Genomic DNA, 19,477 nt, shown 5'->3' with positions numbered 1-19,477 from the left:
TTTCGAGAGTTTGGTATAAATAAGGTACATGACTGCCCTGTGAGAAGGCACGTCCCTCTCACTTGCTTCAAGACCTCTATGTAATCCACAATCCATACCCAATGCTCCATGTTCACTTTTGCTGGACAGGTAAGGTAGCAAAAACATTTCTAAATGACAGGGAAACATAAATCACTTGCACATTCTCGAAGGAAGTTTCCAAGACTTTAGACCTTTGGACCCATAGACCTTTGTCTGTGATTTAGTTTCAGTAACTTCTCTGGCAGTGATTCCCAAACTTTAGGATATCATGGACCAGTCAAATTTCAAAGCACATTTGGATCTGCTAACATTTAAACAAAATTTAAAAGAGGAATTACAACAAAACAAAGTAAAAAGGAGACAAAAATGCTCCAGCGGTCCAGCAACCATCTGTCACCCCCAAATTTCATACAAAAACCAATATTTCAAATCAAATATAGTAAAAAGTACATACTCTTAATATGAAGGACCATCCCCTGAGTTGAATAAAATTAGCTTTATTTAAAAATTACCATGTCATCCTGAGTTTCTTTCCTTTCTGGCAGGTCCATGCAAACTTTGCCAGGATGTAGGAACCACTGTATGACTCGATCTAATGCTCTATGATTTTATATGACTGATCCACTCCTTAACAGGAAACTTAGTGAAATACAGTCACATCATATTTATCACTCATATATCAGAATATCTTTCAAATAAATAAGTTTATTTGCCTTTTAATGAGAAACCAGGTAGGAAGGCCCAAAAGATAGGTTTTGATTTTAATGAATATATATGCCTTACCCTCAACCTTCTGCCCTGGGGCCTCACAAGTGGAGACAGGGTAGGTTTTGATATTAATTTTCCCTTAAAAGGCAAACAAGCACTTGGCAATCTGATCGTATAAAAAGGTCATCCCAGCACCACCCTTGTGGAGGTTTTTGTACACTTCAGGGAAAGGAAGTAGCAAACGTTACCTTTGGAATGCACATTGTGGGCTCGGACAAGCGAGGGTAGGTGTAGGAGTTGTAGGAGTGTCCTTGGGGATGGGTTTTAAATGCACTTGCTCCAAATGGCATCATTGGTTCCTGGAGCCCCGAGCCTGACCTGGACCTCTGCCGCATGGTGGGCTGGGGGCTCGTCTGATTCAGGTACGAAGACTTCGGCCTCCTGTCATAGTCATCCAGGCTGGGTCCCCATTCACTTTCACTGTACGCCAAGCTCTCCTTGGAGCACCCGCTGGTCCCTGCAGTTCTAGAAGGTGTGAATTGGAATGAATAATCCAGAGGGGAGCTACTCGAGGCTCTCTGGTACTCCCACTTGAGGTCACTGTATTCACTTGGTTTGCTCAGTGAGTCCAAATGTGAGTGATAATCAGCAGAAAATCTGGCGAAATCGGATTTCAAAGGCTTCATCTCAGAATAGTAGGCTTCCCCGTGCTTCATTTTCATTACGTGCCCATTTTGTTTGGCTGCATGGCTGCCTCTATAATAAGGATCCAGATCGTCTCCATAGAGACTCTTCTCCCTGTACTTTTCGGTCGTGTAGTCAGCAGTAGTATCGGATTCGCTGGAATACTGGGAGAAGGTGATGAAGCCATTTTCTTCCGCGTGGCCTGGACCGTGGCTGGAGGCTCCCTGATCTGGGGTGGGTGGGCTTTCTTTCCTTAGGGAGTTGGAACGAGTCACCGAGATGTTGTCAAAATCTTCTAGCAGGCCGTTGATGGAGGTTTCCTTGCAGGGTTTGTTTCCTCTAACGATTGTCTGGGGATAATAAAAGGAATACTGTTTAAGGAAAATATTTCATGACTTTAAATTGACAGCGGCATCCCACCCCCACTCCATCCAAATTAAACTACAGAAGGAAAAAGACCCCAGGAACACTTAATACAAAATGAAAAAGAAAAAACTGTCGATTGACTGCAGTGGTGAAATAAATCAAATAGTAGACAATAATCTCAAATTGCGATTTTTTTCCTACCTATCTCAATAGAGACATCAATTAACCACCAAAAAGCCACGTACGAGACTACATAGACGATCACTGTTTCATTTACCAGTTTACAGGCAAATCCCTTCCCCCTGCTTCTTCTACCTCAATAATAAGCCCTAACCATCTATCGATGAGCTGATAATTATAATTTAACACTCTATAACTGTTTGGTAATAAAAAATAATATTTATTACTGTTTTACATTCATTATTCAGATGATTTTCAAAACCAGAAGGCATTGTCGCCCAAGTATTAACATAACTAGAAATGGGTGTACATTTTTTTACCCTTATATGGAAGACACACAATAACTGAGGTTATGAAATTTTATAGATGAGGAAGGCACTTCCTGAAACTGTAATTAGGAAACAGCCTGAAGATTATTTGTGTGATTTGTGATGAAATGTGATATTCTTATTAAGTATATATACTTACACTATACAGCTTGTTTGCTATGGCCACGCTTCTGTGTAACATCATCGCTGAATTTTGGGTGGCTTAGTAACGATGGTTACACCTGGATCTTAGTGACAAATTGTTCCCTTTAATGAACTTAAACAACACAAGAATACCAGGAACCGAAAGACATCGCAAACCACTTACAAAACCGTCAGCCGTTCCTTGACAATGACAGGATTCGCAGGAAAATATGATGGGGGTGGATAAAAGAACAAAGAACAAAGTGTTGTGACTTCAGACCTCCAGGATTTTAGGAGAAAAATACCTTTGAGCAACTAGCAAGGAGTTCAAAACCATCTTGGATGGTACAATCGAAGACTTCAAACCGGAGGAGGAAGTAAAAGTTGTCCTGGAGCTGATGTTTTATAAATCTATCCATGGTGAAACAGAGGCTTTATTTTTTTTTCTCTCAGAGTCCTGGACTAATGCTTTTGTTCTATACCCTTTTCTTTCAAATACATTTTTTGTTCTAGAATAGTTTTAGATTAACAGAGAAGTTGCAAAGAGTTCTCATAGACTTCTCATCCAGTTTCCCCTTCTGTTAATATCTTGCATTGCTATTAAGGAAACTCCATGTTCCTATAGATTTCATTAATTTTCTCCTAGCGTTCCAGAGTTCCATCCAGGATAGCTCATTACATTTATTTGTTATGTCTTCCGAGTTTCCTCTGATCTCTGACAGTGTCTCAGATTTTCCTTATTTTTTGATGACATTGACAGTTTTGAGGAGTACTGGTCAGGTATTTTGGAGAATGTTCCTCAGTTGGGGTTTTCTGGTGTTTTTCCCATGTTTAAACAGAGGTTATTTGGTTTGAAGAGGAAGACCAGAGAGTAAAGTCACATTTCATCACATGATGTTCAGGGTACATATCATCAACATGACTTAGTAATGATGATGTTAGCCCTGACTACCTGGGTAAGGTTGTATTTGCCAGGTTTCTTATACACACAGTCACACTCCCCTCCCCTAGCTTTCCATATATTGTATTATTTGGGAACAAGTCAATAAGTGTAGCCTCTACTCAAAGGGCAGGGATTTAAGCTCTGTCTTCTGGGGTGTGTGTGTGTATGTTGCGGGGTATCTATATAAAGTAGTTGGAATTATTCTGCACAGACTTGCTTATTTGCTCCCACTTACCTACTTATTCAATTATCTATTTATCTATAAGGATGGATGGACTCATGGTTATTTATTTTATACTTTGGGTTATAAGCCAAAACTATGTTATTTGCCTTGCTGCTCAAGAGGTTCCAGCTTCTGTCACTGAGAGTTCTCTCAGGCTGCCTGCTGTGTCCCTTTGACAATCCCTCTTCCTTTTATTTTTCGAGCACTTCCTGACTTCCTGTCACTACAAGAAGCTCCAGGTTTATCTTTTATTTTCCCTGCCCTTCCCCCCAAATCAGGCATTTCTCCAAGGAATCCCAATAGTATTAGAAATTAAGATTTGGTTCCGGGAATACTCATTGCTACTGGGTGTCACTGCCAGGCCTCAGCAAACAGAGCTCTGAAATAATATGTTTGTAGACTAACTCATGAATACAGTCACACACCTATAATTATATCTGTCCATCTGCATCTATATTAACCTAAGCATAAATCCATATTAATGTCTCTGAATCTGATCAAGTACCACATAGTTCATTCTAGCCATTTCGTTACTTACCTGTAACTTCGCTCTGTAACAGTAAAAAACATGGACCCGACCATCTGCCATTCATTTCCTTATTCAGTGCTAACTGTTCAGCAGTTTCAGATTAACCCACTCTACCATGAGAAACAACTTTGTCAACTCCAGTACAATGTTTACGTCTAGTTCTTTAAAATTACTTTACACTTAGAGTTTTCATTCAAAGCACCATTTCCAAAGTTCCTTAAGTTAGTGTCTTCTTTCCTGCACCCCCTTCAATGAGGTTATGTCATATATGTGTAGCTGTTGGATTCTTTGGTCACACTCTGCATTCTATCCCAGGATCCTCTGATCTTCTGGTTTATTTTTTGTTGTTGTTTTTTGAAACTGCATACATTAGTTAACTCTGTGCTACAAAGCTCTATGGGTATAGACAAGTGCAAAGCATCATGCATTCAGTGTTAGAATGCCATACAAATTAGTGCCACCAGCTGCAAAAATATCTCCTGAGTTTCCTCTGTCAAACATTACCCTCTCCCCAAACCCTTGATATCACTGATCTGTTTTCTGTCCTTATAGTTTTGTCTATTCCAGAATATCATATGGATGGAATCATACAGTCTGGAGCCTTTCAGTTTGACTTCTTTCACTGAGCACAATATAGTCAATGTTCACAAACTAGTAGCCTAGTTTCTTTCTTTTTTTTTTTTGCCTATTCCTTTTTTATTCCATAGTGTGGAATTCATTATATGGAATGTAGTCATTGTTGAGGGTGGTGCATAAACTGATGGATTGATTGCCAAAGTAGGGGATGCTCTGTTGGAGCCTCCCTTAGAGAAAGAAAGAATCACGTATATAACCTGGGACCTTTCCTCAGAGGAACAACCTCCATGCTCACCCCACAGATTAACTTGGGAGAAACAATAACTGTGAAGAGGAAAAGATGAGCAGTCTTGGCAGAGGAAAGGATGAAACGGCTACAACTCAGCCTTAAAAATATCAAGTCTACTTCAACAGCTTCCTATTTCATTTCAGTTGTATCTTCCTTGTTTACCACCTTTTTTTTTTTTTTTTTTTTTTTTTGAGAAAGTCTCTTGCTCTGTCACCCAAGCTGGAGTGCAGTGGTATGATCTTGGCTCACTACAACCTCCACCTCCCGGGTTCAAGCAATTCTCCTGCTTCAGCCTCCCCAATAGCTGGGATTATAGGTGCCCACCACCACGCCTGGCTAATTTTTGTGTTTTTAGTAGACAGGGTTTCACCACGTTGGTCAGACTGGTCTCAAACTCCTGACCTCATGATTCACTCACCTTGGCCTCCCAAAGTACTGGGATTACAGGCATGAGCCGCCGCGCTTGGCCTTGTTTACCGCTTCTCTATTTTCTCAGGGTGGCTTTCAAGCCCTCTTAGACATCTGCTCTGCTACCTTCTATGGATTTAAACTCCTGACCTCCTTTCCTATTCAATAATGTCTTGCACTGTTTTTTAAAAAAACAGAAACAGGTTGTTTATATCACAGTGTATCAACTAAAAGTTTTTCCTTTTGGACAGAAATTACACTCTTGCACATTTTCTACTCTCTCTCTTTATGAACAAAAGGCAGGTTACTCAAACAAAATGTTATCAGGAATTTATGGTTCCTCCAAAAGTAGCTTCCTGGTATATTTAATCCCAGGCATTTGTGTTGACAGAAGTGCCACATGGGTAATGAGTGTGAGGGACACCAAGGTCTTAAAGGGCCTTCTGAATCACTGGACCTACTCAGGTAGTCCTTTAGCAAAAATTCTTATCTTATCTAGACTTTCTCTGAACTTAATAAACAATACTTAACTATATTAGATTTTTTCGTATTCAATGTTACCTTCAACTCTATATCCTAGAAAAATATTATTTCTTTAAATTCTATCCATCTTAAACAATATTCCAATTATTTTTTCTTGTCTGCCCCCCATGTCTTCCTATCTCTGAATACACAAAATACTCAATCTGGTACTATGGAATCATTTCCAGCAGCTGAACTTCGGAAAGAGTCTAGGTCACCTCTTCTTTTTACTAAGTACAACCTGAAACCTGGAGTTGACTTTGCCAACAATATTTAACAAACCTGGGATTTGAACCCAAGTCTCCTTTCCCCCAGTCTAGGTCTCTTTCTATGGTACGCTTTAGACTCTTTTGAGCTAAACAAAATAGTACCAGTAAGCAATGCAATGTTGGTGTGTGACATCATGACCCAGCAAATTGGCCATTGGTCATTGCGGTGCATATTTCTATCATGCACTCCACTCTCAGAAATTAGTTGTTGAATGTACGGAATATGGATAATTCTAGATTCCAATTTCAATTTCAGTACACACTTGCTATGTGATTTAATTTCATTCTCTATTTCATTACCTGTTCTCTTATTGGTAATAGAGATATTATCACTTGATGGTATTTAGTGATCCCCTTCCCCCTGGAATTGTAGATGCAGATGGAAGGAGGGGCTACAGAACAGTTTTAAAACATCCTAATGCCCTCAGTGACAGAAATGTGTAAATATGATATGAATTAAGAAAATTTTGACACATTCATCAAGGAAGGCTAGGAAAAGCATGAAGATTATTTTAAAAACGATGAGAGAAAAGCTAAAAGTCTAGGAAAAGTTTCTGGAAGAAGAGAACTATGAAGCACATCTAGGAGGAAGCAATAGATGTAACTAGAGGGAGGGAAAAAAGAGATAATCACCAGCTCATCATTTCCTGGACAACTGAGACTCAGAGGTGATCTGTATGCCTTAAGATGCCACCATCTTTGGGGTCGGGATGACAACTGTGAATACAGAAGAAAGGCTCTCTGCTCATATCGACTTAGTATCCCAATTATTTGTTTGGAATTTATGTCCAAAAAACCTATTAGTTCATCTTCACAAATTAACGACTGGCTATGATGGGGGGTAGACTGTTAGTGTTGGCAATTCACTACAAGGTAAATTATCACTACAGATAATTTAGAAGGAAAAAAAACCTTCCCTGTGTGATTCTTTTGAGATAAGAGCATTATTGAATACCTCCTTCGGAAGTTCTGGGTCCCTTAAATCTCCCTATTTTTACACTAAAACTCTTCCAATTTCATTCATGAGTTGATTGGGTAGACTTTAAACTAATAGTTCATTTTTGAGAAATACTGAAATAATAAAATTTACATGTCAAAAAGAGGCATCTATTTATCCTAAAATATCTGTAGATGGATAAAAAAGAGAACTATAGTATCTATGTGTCTAGGCCTATACTATCTATAAATATTTTTAAACCACTAAGAACAACATAATGAAGGTCTATTAAATAGAGCTTTTTCTGTCACTAATTGTGCTATAAATATCTTATATTTAGGAAATTAATAAACAAAAGGAATAAATAACAATTTCATAGGGATTTTTGTCTCCCAAGTGTGTTCATTAACATTTCTATAGGAGAATAGAGGGTCACTATTTCATCATACAAATTAATGTGTGGCCTCAGAACTAGGGACCTGCTGTTTCTGTGTACTTGTCACCACATATACAGAGAAAATATTAATACTGCTATGAGCTAAATGCTATTTAGAAGAAATGACAAAGACTACCAATTTATAAGAAACATTGCTTAACAATGTAGTATTTATTATCATTATTTTGTATCTTAGGCTTATAGCACTTATGAAATAGGTAATATTAAGTGTTATCTAATCTTTTTAAGCCACTGTCTCTTAATCCATAAATCATTGAGACTAGATCCTTACCTCATAGGGTTAATGTGATTATTTAATACAGTAATATGTGTAAAAAACTTGGCAGGATTCCTGACATAGACAAAGTACTTTAAGTGCTAGTCACTTAACTATTGGCTGGGGTGGGTTGGGGAGCGGCGGTGGTAAATTTTACTTTTAAATTTAGGTTGATAATAAATGAAGAAGAAAGGAAGCTACAAACAACAGCTAGAAGAAATAAATCTAACTTTATATCGTGGGAAAAAATGGATAATTGATGTGGGAGACTTTAAAGTACTATTAGTAACTTTAGATACAAAATACGTATTTCTTGAATTTAAACAGATGTATCTCAAATTAATTACAGTTGTTACATAAATACTCCTTCCGAGATCTAAAAAGTGGAATATTTTCAAATTAATAATCAACGTTCTATAGTTATTTTTCTTAAAAATGTAATGTATGAGTCAGAAAAGTTAACCAAGTTAGACTTTCAAGATTTAAATGGAAAGATAGGTATAGAAAAGAAAAGTTGATAGAAATATAGTAAAATGTTGATAGCCACTGTCATCTCAGGGTGGGAAGGCTAAGGGTGATTTATATTTTAGTCCAGTGCTTCTCAAACTTTAAAGAGCACACAAATCACCCAAGTATCTTGTTAAAGGGAGATTCTGATTCAGTAGGTCTGGGTGGGGTCTGGGATGCTAGAGTTCCAAAAAGCTCTCAGGTGATGAGGATGATGCTGGTCTGAGGGTTACACTGTGTATATGATGGGGTTAATGCATTTTCTAGATCTTCTACAATCAGGGTTACCTTTGTAATAAAAAAGTTAGGCCGAGTTATGCTTTTCTGTATAAGAAGAGTCAGCATTATATGTATATACATACAAATATATAATTGTATTAAATAAGCATTTTATTACTATATGTAATATAGTGTTAAATGTACTATATGTTTTGTGTTCTATATATACATACATAGCGCTAAGTATATTTACACTATATATCTACATTGGGAATTGCATGTTCATTTTCTCATTCTCTGTGAAGATGAAACATTTCTCCAGCTTAACCAAAACGATGACTTTCATGTATTTCATCATTTTGGTACACCTGCTTTTTTAGCATCATGACCTTATTATAAGGCTATAAGCCTTAGAGTTATTGATGAACAAAATCTGAACACTACAAAGGATATTATGTGGTTACAAACATTTGGAAAGAAAAAATTTTAATCAACCAACAGTAAAAAAAATGAAAGCAAAATTTAAAAGCCAACCAACCAAACAAACAAAAGGGCAAAGAAACTAAGGCATGTCCTAAGACAGTCTTTTCTTGGATTTCATTTTCATATTTAACATTTGAAAATGTTTGTTGATGTTGTATAAATGTATCACACTTTAAATAAAGCACACACTCTTCTATTTCAATGAAAACTATTAACTCAGTGTTAATAATCAGGGGCTTGCAAAATGTAAATGTTTGTTAAAAACGAATTGTTGCCCCACTTAAAAAAGTAAAAGAAAAGAAGACCAGTTAAATCAGAACCAAGGCAGTATTTGTTTTGCTGATACAGATTTCACTTTATAGAATCATAAGTGGCAAAGCAGTCATAACGAAAATCCAAACATGCAGAATTTTCCAACATGGTTTAACCACGCTTCCAAAAAGAAGAACCACTAGTTATTATTATCTGTCTCTGATGTTTATTAAAGCAAAATTGTGCATTTTTATAGAGATCAATAATACAGGAACTGCAAGAGGATTGGTGGATTTTATGCCACAGAACCTCCAGGCATTAAAAAATCAATGCAACCCAATCTATTTGAGTTTGAAGCCATGGTGCTCATTGTCTTTCATTGTACCCTGGACCAGCTCAGCATCTGTTCAGGCTCCCAGTGACAGTGGCCATATTTCATAGTGCTCCTTCCGCGGGCTGTTGGCTGGTGATAAGCTATAATGGATCTGTCCATGAAAACAGCTGTCTCCCCTTGTTCCCCGAAAAGATATGAAAGAGTGCCTCTGCTCTCACAGACTGTATTAACCTTGACAATAATGAAGTGTGTAATTAACAGCTTTGCCCTAATAGGACGTCACATCTCTTTTTCAAAAGCAGTATCTTCTGTGTGCCTCAAACATGTGTTTCATTTTGTTTTTTGGGTAAATATAGCTCAGGAGGTTAATAAGCTAAATATTTCCACAACTGAAGTATAAACCAAGATTCTCTCAGAATGTATGTACTTTTAAATTGTTTATCTAAATTCTTATCCTGTTGGTAAAGAATCGGCTTCCTTGTTTTTATTAAGGCAGGTAGCTGGAAACATCAGGGAACATAGTCACAACAAACAGATTTGATCTACTTAGATCCTTGAAGGAAGAAATGGTAACTCTTGTTTGGATTTTGTAATATCATTAGATATTTTCAATAAATATTTTCATTTGATATTATCAATAGATACTTCATCTATTTTCTTTCAGTTCTCTACATATACCTTTTATTTGGTAACAACAGTGGGTGGGGTAATTGGGTGAACATTTGAGAATCACATATCCCTGGAAAATAAGATAACTCAGGCAACATATTTCAGAGTGGAGGTAGTGGTAAGGGATTCTAATGAGAAAATCCCTTTTTAACAAATTATGTAATAATCTTAATCACATGGAATCCAAAAAGCCAATTTCTGGGTTTTTGTCTGTTTGTTTTGTTTGTTTGTTTTGAGATGGAGTTTCACTTTTGTTGCCCAGCATGGAGTGCAATGGCGCGATCTTGGCTGACTGCAACCTCCGCCTCCCAGGTTCAAGCGATTCTCCTGCCTCAGCCTCTCAAGTAGCTGGGATTACAGATATGCATCACCATGCCCAGTTAGTTTTGTATTTTTAGTAGAGATGGGGTTTCACCATGTTGGCTAGGCTGGTCTCAGCAAATTTAAGTTACTCATAAAGGTAAGGCATCTGTCTCTTTCTATTCTAAGACTTAAAAACATTTTATCTTTAAAAATCAAGATGTTTTAATATATTACAAAATTTTTTTTTGAAAACAAGGTCTTGCTCTGTCATCCAAGCTGGAGTATAGTAGTGCAATCACAGCTCACTATAGCTTCAAACTCCTGGGCTCAAGTTATTCTGGGTAGCTAGGAATACAGGCATGTACCAAAATGTCTGATTAATTTTAAAAAATTGTACAGAGGAGGTCTCATTATGTTGCCCAGGGTGGTCTCAAACTCCTGGCCTCAAGTGATTTCATGCAACAGCCTCCTAAAGTGCTGGGATTACAGGTATGAGCCAAGAATTGTTTTTAATGTGCTACTAGGAAATGTAAAATTAAATATGTGGCTTGCATCTTATTTGAATTGAGCAGAATTGATCTAGAGCAGAAGTCGGCAAGCTATGTGGCTCATGGCCCTTTGCCTGTTTTTGTCAATATTTACATATGGTGAGTGTATGGCTAGATTTGCGCACCACAATGGTAGGGTTGAGTTGCAAGAGAGACCATATGGCCTACAAGGTGTAAAATATCAGGTCCTTTACAGAAAAAGTTTGCTGAACCCTGATCTAGACATACAGGTCTCATCTTTGGAGGGAAAACTCTTCTAGTATTTGATTCATGGGCTGTGCCAAAAAAAAGAAAGAAGCCTCCCCAAAAGCTGAATGTGCTTTCTTAGAGGGAGAGAGTCATATGGTACCACAGGCATCACCTGGTTTACTGTCTGCAGTTCTGTGACAGAGAAGGACATGAAATATAGTTCTCTCCACTCCTGAAGAAATGCAGTTTGTTGGCCAAGTCAATTGACTAGAATAAACAACCCAAATAGACAACCCAACACTGTTCGCAAATGAGCTTTTCTGGAACAGCAATCTGAGAAGCAGACTGGCCAAGTTCCTGCGGGGTGGTAAGGTCATCTTAGGCAACAGTAGGTGTTGTGGGCATAAACAAGAATCCATCATTTCCTCCCTCATGCCCAAATGGGGGGACATCTCCATATGATCTGAACTTTAAATAATTTGTGAACTGATGAATAAAATGACTGCCACCAATCCATAAATTGGTTTAACAGAGTTTCCAGTCACTACCATGGATTAAACACTTGTTGTGTGCCAAGATGATTAGAGGTATTTTTCCCATATATAATCATCATAATATGACTCCAGTGTATGGCATTATTACCCCTTTATAAGAAGGAGGAAAGTGAGGCTCAGAGAGGCCAAGGAACTTTCCAAGTGTCACTCAGCTGGCAGGTGGAAGGTCTGAAAGCAAGGTTCACACCTACCTGTTACAAATGCTGCCTCTCTATAGAATGTGAAAACCACAACACCCCTATCAGCATCCTCAACTTTAACTCCCAGGAGTAGAAAGGACAGTCAAAGCTCAGAAGGACAAGCTCCAAACTCTTTGAGATACAATGAAAGAAATGTAAGTATATTCTATGGGGGGCAGAATATAAAATATTTCCAGAAACAAAGCTTTTTTTAAAAGGGTGTTTAAAACTCAGAATTTATGGGAATTGGGGAAAAATAAGTTGACTGGTCTTTGAAATAATTAGTCTTTAATGCAACCTGAAAATTCTTTCTCTATAACAAAGGAAATGTTACATTGCATTTACTCAAGATTTTGACATTTAAAAATTTAATGACTAATAAAACATGTAGTCTACATATCAATTGCAGCTACCTCCCCAAATCAACCAACTGATTAAATCATGCTCTAAATATTGCTAATATGCAATGCTAAGGGCCACTATTAATTGCTTTCTCACATAGCACAAGGCATATTTATTTTAAATATAGCATAAGTCATATTTATTTTAAATTTGGCCAAGAAAAATTTACCTTTGCATGTCCTAAATTTAAATTTCTGTTGTTGTTGTTGTCTTACCTGACATTTCAAGCAATCTTTACAAATGTGGAAATTATCTCTTGGAGGCATAATAAATGTTAAGAAACTTGTTAATCTGGAAATAAAACCGGCAGGCAGTCAAATAACATTTTAAAATATAAATTTGGTATTATAACTACGTACTGTACTTCATATTTCAGAAATTGACTGTTCTTAGATGCCAAGAAAAAAGTATGCCCTATGCAAAAACTAGAGGAGAAAAGTTGCAATCCAAGTCTTCCATATCTCTCAGAAATTTGAAACTTCTAACCCCATTAAATATTAAGGTCATCATGGACATAAAGATGGAGAGAATAGACTCTGGGGACTCTAAAAGCAGGGATGGGGGATGGTGGATTGAAATGAGGGTTGAAAAATTACCTGTTGGGTACAATGTTCAACATTTCAGTGATGGGTACACTAGAAGCAGAACCCCCACCAATATGCATGTAATATCCATGTAACAAACAAGCACATGTACCTTAGTCAGCTTTACCAAACATTCCTTGATATTCATTACTAATTTATCTTTGGTGATCAAAGTCAGAATACTAGTTACCCCTAGGGGAAAGGTGCTCATTGGGATCGGGCCCAAGGGAACTTTCTGGGTGATGAAAATATTCTATATCTTGATCTTGGTTGTGGTTACACAAATACATACATACACACAAATTTGGCATACTGTACATTTATGATTTGTATCTCTTATTACACATAAATGATTCCTTTGTCAAAATACACTGGAATTGCACCAAACCAAAAGATTGCTTGACTTTTCCAGTTAATATGGGCAGCTTCTGCAAAGGTGGGACATTGGATGTATTCAGAATGGGTATTTGCCAGGGAGTTGTCATGCAGGTAGGTAGGTAGCAATGGGCACTAGAATGTGGATGAACCATGCAGTTTAAGTTGAAAGGAGATTATTAAATGAGGGTGCTGATAAGTAAGGAGCAGGCAGCAAGGTCAAAGACTGAAGGTCTAAGGGAGAGAGAACAGGTGTTGTGGGATGTGGCTATGGGTGGGTGGCTGGGTCAGAAGGGAAGAAAATCCCATCTCTTAGACCCAATCAGAGATACAAGCCTGTAGCTGAGATATTCCAGTAACTCTTAGCAAATGCCAAATAAATGATGCTATTCATACTATTAGGAGTTGGCAGAGCTGGGCAAGGTGGCTCACACCTGCTATCAAAGCATTTTGTGTGGCTGAGGCAAGAGGACTGCTTGAGGTCAGGACTGCTAGACCAATCTGGACAACATAGCTAGATCTCATTTCTACAAAGAAAAAAAAATAGCTGGGCATGGTGGCAAGTGCCTGTGGTCCCAGCTATTCAAGAGGCTGAGGTGGGAGGATCCCTTGAGCCTCGGAGTTGGAGTTTTCAGTCAGCTATAGTCATACAACTGTACTCCAACCTGAGCGACAGTGTGAGACCCTGTATCAAAAGAAAGAAAAGAGTTGGTAGGTTAAGCTCCCTTTATCCTCAATCTCTTTACCAGTCTCACCAGTGGAGCCTGATGCCTCCCTATGTACTAACTTGGCTTACCCAGAGAAACCTGCAAGTCTATGGTGCTTTCCGTTTTATATTTTTTGTTTTTTTTGAAAAAAATTTTGCTTTAAGTTCTGGGATACATTTGCAGAACACGCAGGTTTGTTACATCTAGGTTTTAAGCCCCACGTGCATTAGGTATTTGTCCCAGTGCTCACCCTCCTCTTGCCCCCCACCCCCGGACAGGCCCCAGTGTGTGATGTTCCCCTCCCTGTGTCCATTTGTTCTCATTATTCAACTCAGTTCAACCATGGTGGAAGACAGTGTGGCGATTCCTTAAGGTGCTTTCCTTTTGCACAGCAGAAATGCTAACTCTACAACATTTCTTTCATTTAGATAAGCTATATACAGAATCAAATCATGTCTTTTCTTTTTGCAAAATGAGACGTTTATCCCAAGGACATCTCTCTCTCTCTCTCTCCGTGGTAAGAAATGTGTTCACATTTAAAAGATTTTGTTCCTTTGAAACCCAATGGAAGGTTTAAGAATGCACCTTGAGGATTTCTAATAACCCCTAGGACAGGCTAAGGCAGTAAGAGGTTCTGCTTCATCTGGCAGCTTCAATTGCAGTGGCTCCTGGTCATGCACATTGGAATCATCAGGGTGGAGGCCAAGGTCTCTTCCCAGACCAATTACATCTCTGATCATGGTTCTAGGGTTCAGTAATTTCTGCAGCTCTTCAGGGGATTCCAATGGGCAGCCAAGTTTGGGAACCATATTGCTAGAACTTCTCCTGCCATTCAAAGTTTGGTCCTGAGGCCAGCAGCATCACCATCACCTGGAAGTTTGTTAGGAATGCAGAATTGCAGCCCCATCCAGATCTACTGAATCAAAATCTGCATTTTAACAAAATCTCCAGGTAATTAATATGTACATTAAAGTCTGGACAGCACGGGTCGGCCAAGACAACCTGCAGGTCACATTTGCAGACTTCCAAATTAGTCTGCCTTGGGGAGGTCTTGTGATTCATTGGCAACATCCTATCCCTGAGTAAAGAATTGTATCCGAGTTCCTTTACTTGTTGACACACTGATTAATGTATAACCTACTGACATTGAAAAGGATGCTGATTTGTTTCTGAATTATGAAGTTTTGCTGGTTTGTATCTGAATCAGGAAGTTTCACTGATTGTCTTGCACATAGATGTGTTAGCCTGTATGTTGCAATCTGTAGACAATGACAATAACCCCTGTATTGTACCTTCCAATGAAAAAAGACAACTCTGATATGAGAGTCCCTCTCCTTTTTCCCAAACTTTCTTATAAAATATTCCAACTTGTAACAGACATTGGATCATTCCCAACTTTGCTGGTGTGTTTTCCCAGGTCAATTCTCACATTTGACTTCCAATAAACCTTCTTTATCAACTTCTGCCTCGACAGCCCTAATTTTGGTAAACAACCATTTGCCTTTGATTTACTCCTTACTCCTAAGGTCCCCTTTTCATGACCCAAACCATTTCAACTCAGTAGGGATTTTAAAATTAGTCCATTCCCTTTGTGTATATATAAAATCATATATTTATTACAGAGAGAGCTTACTGATATATATAAACACATATACACATACATTTAGATATATGTATATTTAGGTGTATTTAGATGTGTGTGTGTATATATGTATATATACATACGTGTGTGTGTGTGTGTATATATATGTATGGAGAGAGAGAGAGAGATGGTATCAAAGAAAAAAAAATCTAGCCCCTAAACTCCAGATTAATAGGGTCATTCTTTCATTTAATAGAAAAAGAAACAGTAATTCAAAACAGAAAGGGAAAAATGATTGATTCACAACGCCAAGGGCACCTCTGGACATTATGCTCCTAGAATACATTCTGTGACTGAATGATGGAGTGTAATTGTCCCATGTGTTTATCCAAGAGGGCAAGTTTAAGTCCAGAATGCAGGACTCTGAAAAGAGTTTACCGAATAATCCCGTTGACTCCCTCAATGATACTAACAGAACAGCAGGAACCCTTGTACCAATAAAGAGAGATAATCCACTTCTTTCCTGTCCAAGCTGCCTTGCCAAATTAAAGCTCCTCTTCTCTTAGTTATATCTTAGATAAAGCTTAGTTATATCTTAAAGCAATAAAAACACATCAGAAGAGACTCAAACAACATTATCTTTCCTGTTTCCCAAACTGTATTCTATCAGTTGTTTTCACATAAACACCACAGATTTAACAAAAGACACTACAAGAAACATAAAATCCAGGGGTGTTTTTGGCCCAGGAATGTTCTTGAAGACATCGTTCGCTACTTCATTAAGTGTCTCCCTAGAAAGGTCTCATGACATATTTATTTACAAATTAGAATTAGAAAGCTTGGCTCTCCTACAGGAAATTCTGCTTTTCCCACTCCCCTTTTCTGCTGATAGAAATCTAGTAACTGTTTCAACTGGACTCCCCAGAGGCTTAAAAGAAAATCAAATGTATAGTTTATTGATTTTGCTCATGTGTAAGGCCTGTAGTCTATTTGCATTCCCTTCTGTCTCTTCTTTCTTCCATGATTTACATGTTTCTTGGCATTGACTGTTGAACTATATAATTTGCCACACCTTTATTATATGGAATTTCATTGTACATTAATGCTATCCCACTTGGGAAACAAAGTTGATTTTTAAAAAATTCCTCTCAATGACCACTTCTGGTCTTTAACTTTCTCCCTTATGAAAACATATTTAAATAGTCCTCTGCAACTTTAAAATCCCTTGATCCTACATCTGACCCAGGATGCTGGAGCAGGTTCATCAACTAGGGGCTTCTGAAGGCTGTTTACTCCTTAGGAAAATACTACTCCACTGCACAGAGAGAAAAACCATATAAAAAGCTGCCAATGTCTTCAGCATCTTAGAAATAGACTACAGAGAAATCGTGGCTTGAGGAGCTTTCAAAAATCCTTTAGCCCACACTGCACCCAAGAGCAAATATTTAATAAATAAGAATCTCTGGGGTAAAGACTAGGCAGTGGTAGTTTTAATCCTCTCCCAGGCGATTCCACTGAGTATTTGAGTTTGAAAACCAGTGTCCTAATGCAGTGCATATTAAACCCTACTTGGCACATAAATGCCCCAGGCATCTCCTTAAACAGCAGACTCCAAGGGAGCAGGTCTGGTACAGGGCTCAATATTCTGAATTTCTAACAAGCTCTTAGGTGAGGCTAATACTGCTGGCTACAGAGCATGCTATTAGTTGCAAAGTCTCAAAGAATAGATTGTGTTCCCTTGGTGGCTGAACTGGGGTTTACATGTTCCAGGGAAAATGAAATCAGCACCGTGTCCTAGAGAGAGTGCTGGATTATAAATCTGACAGTCTGGATTCTAGTCCAAGTTCCGTCTGTGGCAACTATGAAGCCTTCACCAAATCACTTTCCCCTGCTGGGGCTATGGTCCTTGTCTGTACTGAGAGGGTTTCCCTGGCACCCTTCTGGCTTCAAAATTCTGTTGCTTTGAAGGTTCTCTCCATGTCTCAGCTCCATATCTCAGCTAATCCAGATAGTTACAGCTCCTACAAAGTGCAAAGCAGCTGGCTTGATTGAAAAACAATCTGACAGGTGCTTACCTACTGGGAGACAAAATTATATGCATGAACTGAGGTTTGTGTATGCTTTCCTTCACTTTTAAATTCCTAAAACAAGCACTGACTATTTACGTGAACAAATCCTAGGTTGCTTACATGAGTACATCCTGCCACATGCCATTTGGTGTCCTGATACCTTCTTAACAATGTCAAACCCAAACTCGAGTAGGTTGATGCCAAAGTGGCTCCAATTCTCTTCTCCTGTCTGTATACAAGTCCTTTGGAGTGTGACTCTGTGGTTCCTCCCATCAGGAGATGGAGTCTGTTTCCCTTTCCCTTGACTTTCGGTTTAGCTCTGGCCAATGGAATACAGCAGATATGATGTTGTGCTTATTCAACTCTACATTTCTAGAGGCTGTGCAGCTTTGACTCCTGCCGGGTCACCATGTGTACGAGTCTGTACTAGCCTGGTGAACGATGAGAGACACAAGGAACAGAGACCAGTCTTTCCGGCTGAGGCCATGCTAGGCCAGCTAGCTTCTAGCCAACTCAGAAGCTGATGTGAGTGAGCCCTGATGAGGCTAGAAGAACCATGGGTCAAGCACAGGCCAAACTGCCAACTTGCAGAATTGTGAGAAACAATAAACACTTTTTTAAAAAAAATTTAAGTTCCAGGATACATGTGTAGGATGTTCAGTTTTATTACATAGGTAAACATGGCCATGGTGGCTTGCTGAACCTATCAACACCTCACCTAGGCATTAAGCCCTGCATTAATTATCTATTTATCCTGATGCTCTCCCTCCCCCCATCACAGCCCCAGTTTGTTTGTGTTCCTGGCCTATCTCCCTGTGTCCACGTGTTCTCATTGTTCAGCTCCCACTTATGAGTGAGAGCATGTGGTGTTTGGTTTTGTGTTCCTGTGTTAGTTTGCTGAGGATGATGGCTTCCAGCTTCATCCATGTCCCTGCAAAAGACATGATCTCATTCCTTTTTATGGCTGTGTAGTATTCCATGGTGTATACATATCACACTTCCTTTATCCAGTCTATCATTGATGGGTATTTGGGTTGATCCCGTGTTTTGCTATTATAGATAGTGCTGTAAGAAACATATACTCACATGTATCTTTATAACAAAATGATTTATATTCCTTTGGGTATATACCTAGTAATGGGATTGCTAGGTCAAATGGTACTTCTGGTTCTAGATCCTTGAGGAATCACCACACTGTCTTCCACAATGGTTGAACTAATCTACATTTCTACCAACAGTGTAAAAACATTCCTATTTCTCCACAGCCTTGCCATCATCTGTTGTTTCTTGACTTTTTAATTATCACCATTCTGACTGGTGTGAGGTGGTATCTCATTGTGGTTTTGATTTGCATTTCTCTAATGATCAGTGATGTTGAGCTTTATTTCATATGCTTGTTGGCCACATAAATGTCTTCTTTTGAGAAGTGTCTGTTCACGTTCTTTGACCACTTTTGATAGGGTTATATGTTTTTTTTCTTTTAAATTTGAATAAATGCTTATTGTTTTAAACTCTTTTATATTGTGGTAAAATATACATAAACTTTACCATTTCAACTATTTCTAAGTATAAAATTTGGTGGTATTAAGTCAATTCACAGTGTTGTACAACCATCACCACTATTCCTTTCTGGAACTTTTTTTAAAATCATCTCACATAGAAACTTTGTACCCATTAAATAATAACTCCCCTTCCCTCCAG

At 38.4% G+C, this 19,477-nt stretch overlaps 1 protein-coding gene across 1 annotated transcript in view; it reads right to left on the bottom strand.

Moving 5' to 3' along the window:
* Positions 1–19,477, bottom strand: part of PAK5 (p21 (RAC1) activated kinase 5) — a 316,275-nt gene that overhangs the window by 44,844 nt on the left and 251,954 nt on the right. The window contains exon 4 of the mRNA XM_008018243.3: positions 978–1,763. Coding sequence (XP_008016434.2) covers positions 978–1,763 — 786 coding nt within the window. The remainder of the gene's footprint in view (positions 1–977; positions 1,764–19,477) is intronic.

This window comes from Chlorocebus sabaeus, chromosome 2, assembly GCF_047675955.1.
Source record: "Chlorocebus sabaeus isolate Y175 chromosome 2, mChlSab1.0.hap1, whole genome shotgun sequence".
Lineage (NCBI taxonomy): Eukaryota > Metazoa > Chordata > Mammalia > Primates > Cercopithecidae > Chlorocebus > Chlorocebus sabaeus.
The sequence above is the reverse complement of the archived record's forward strand: the minus strand, read 5'-3'. Positions and strand labels throughout refer to the sequence as shown.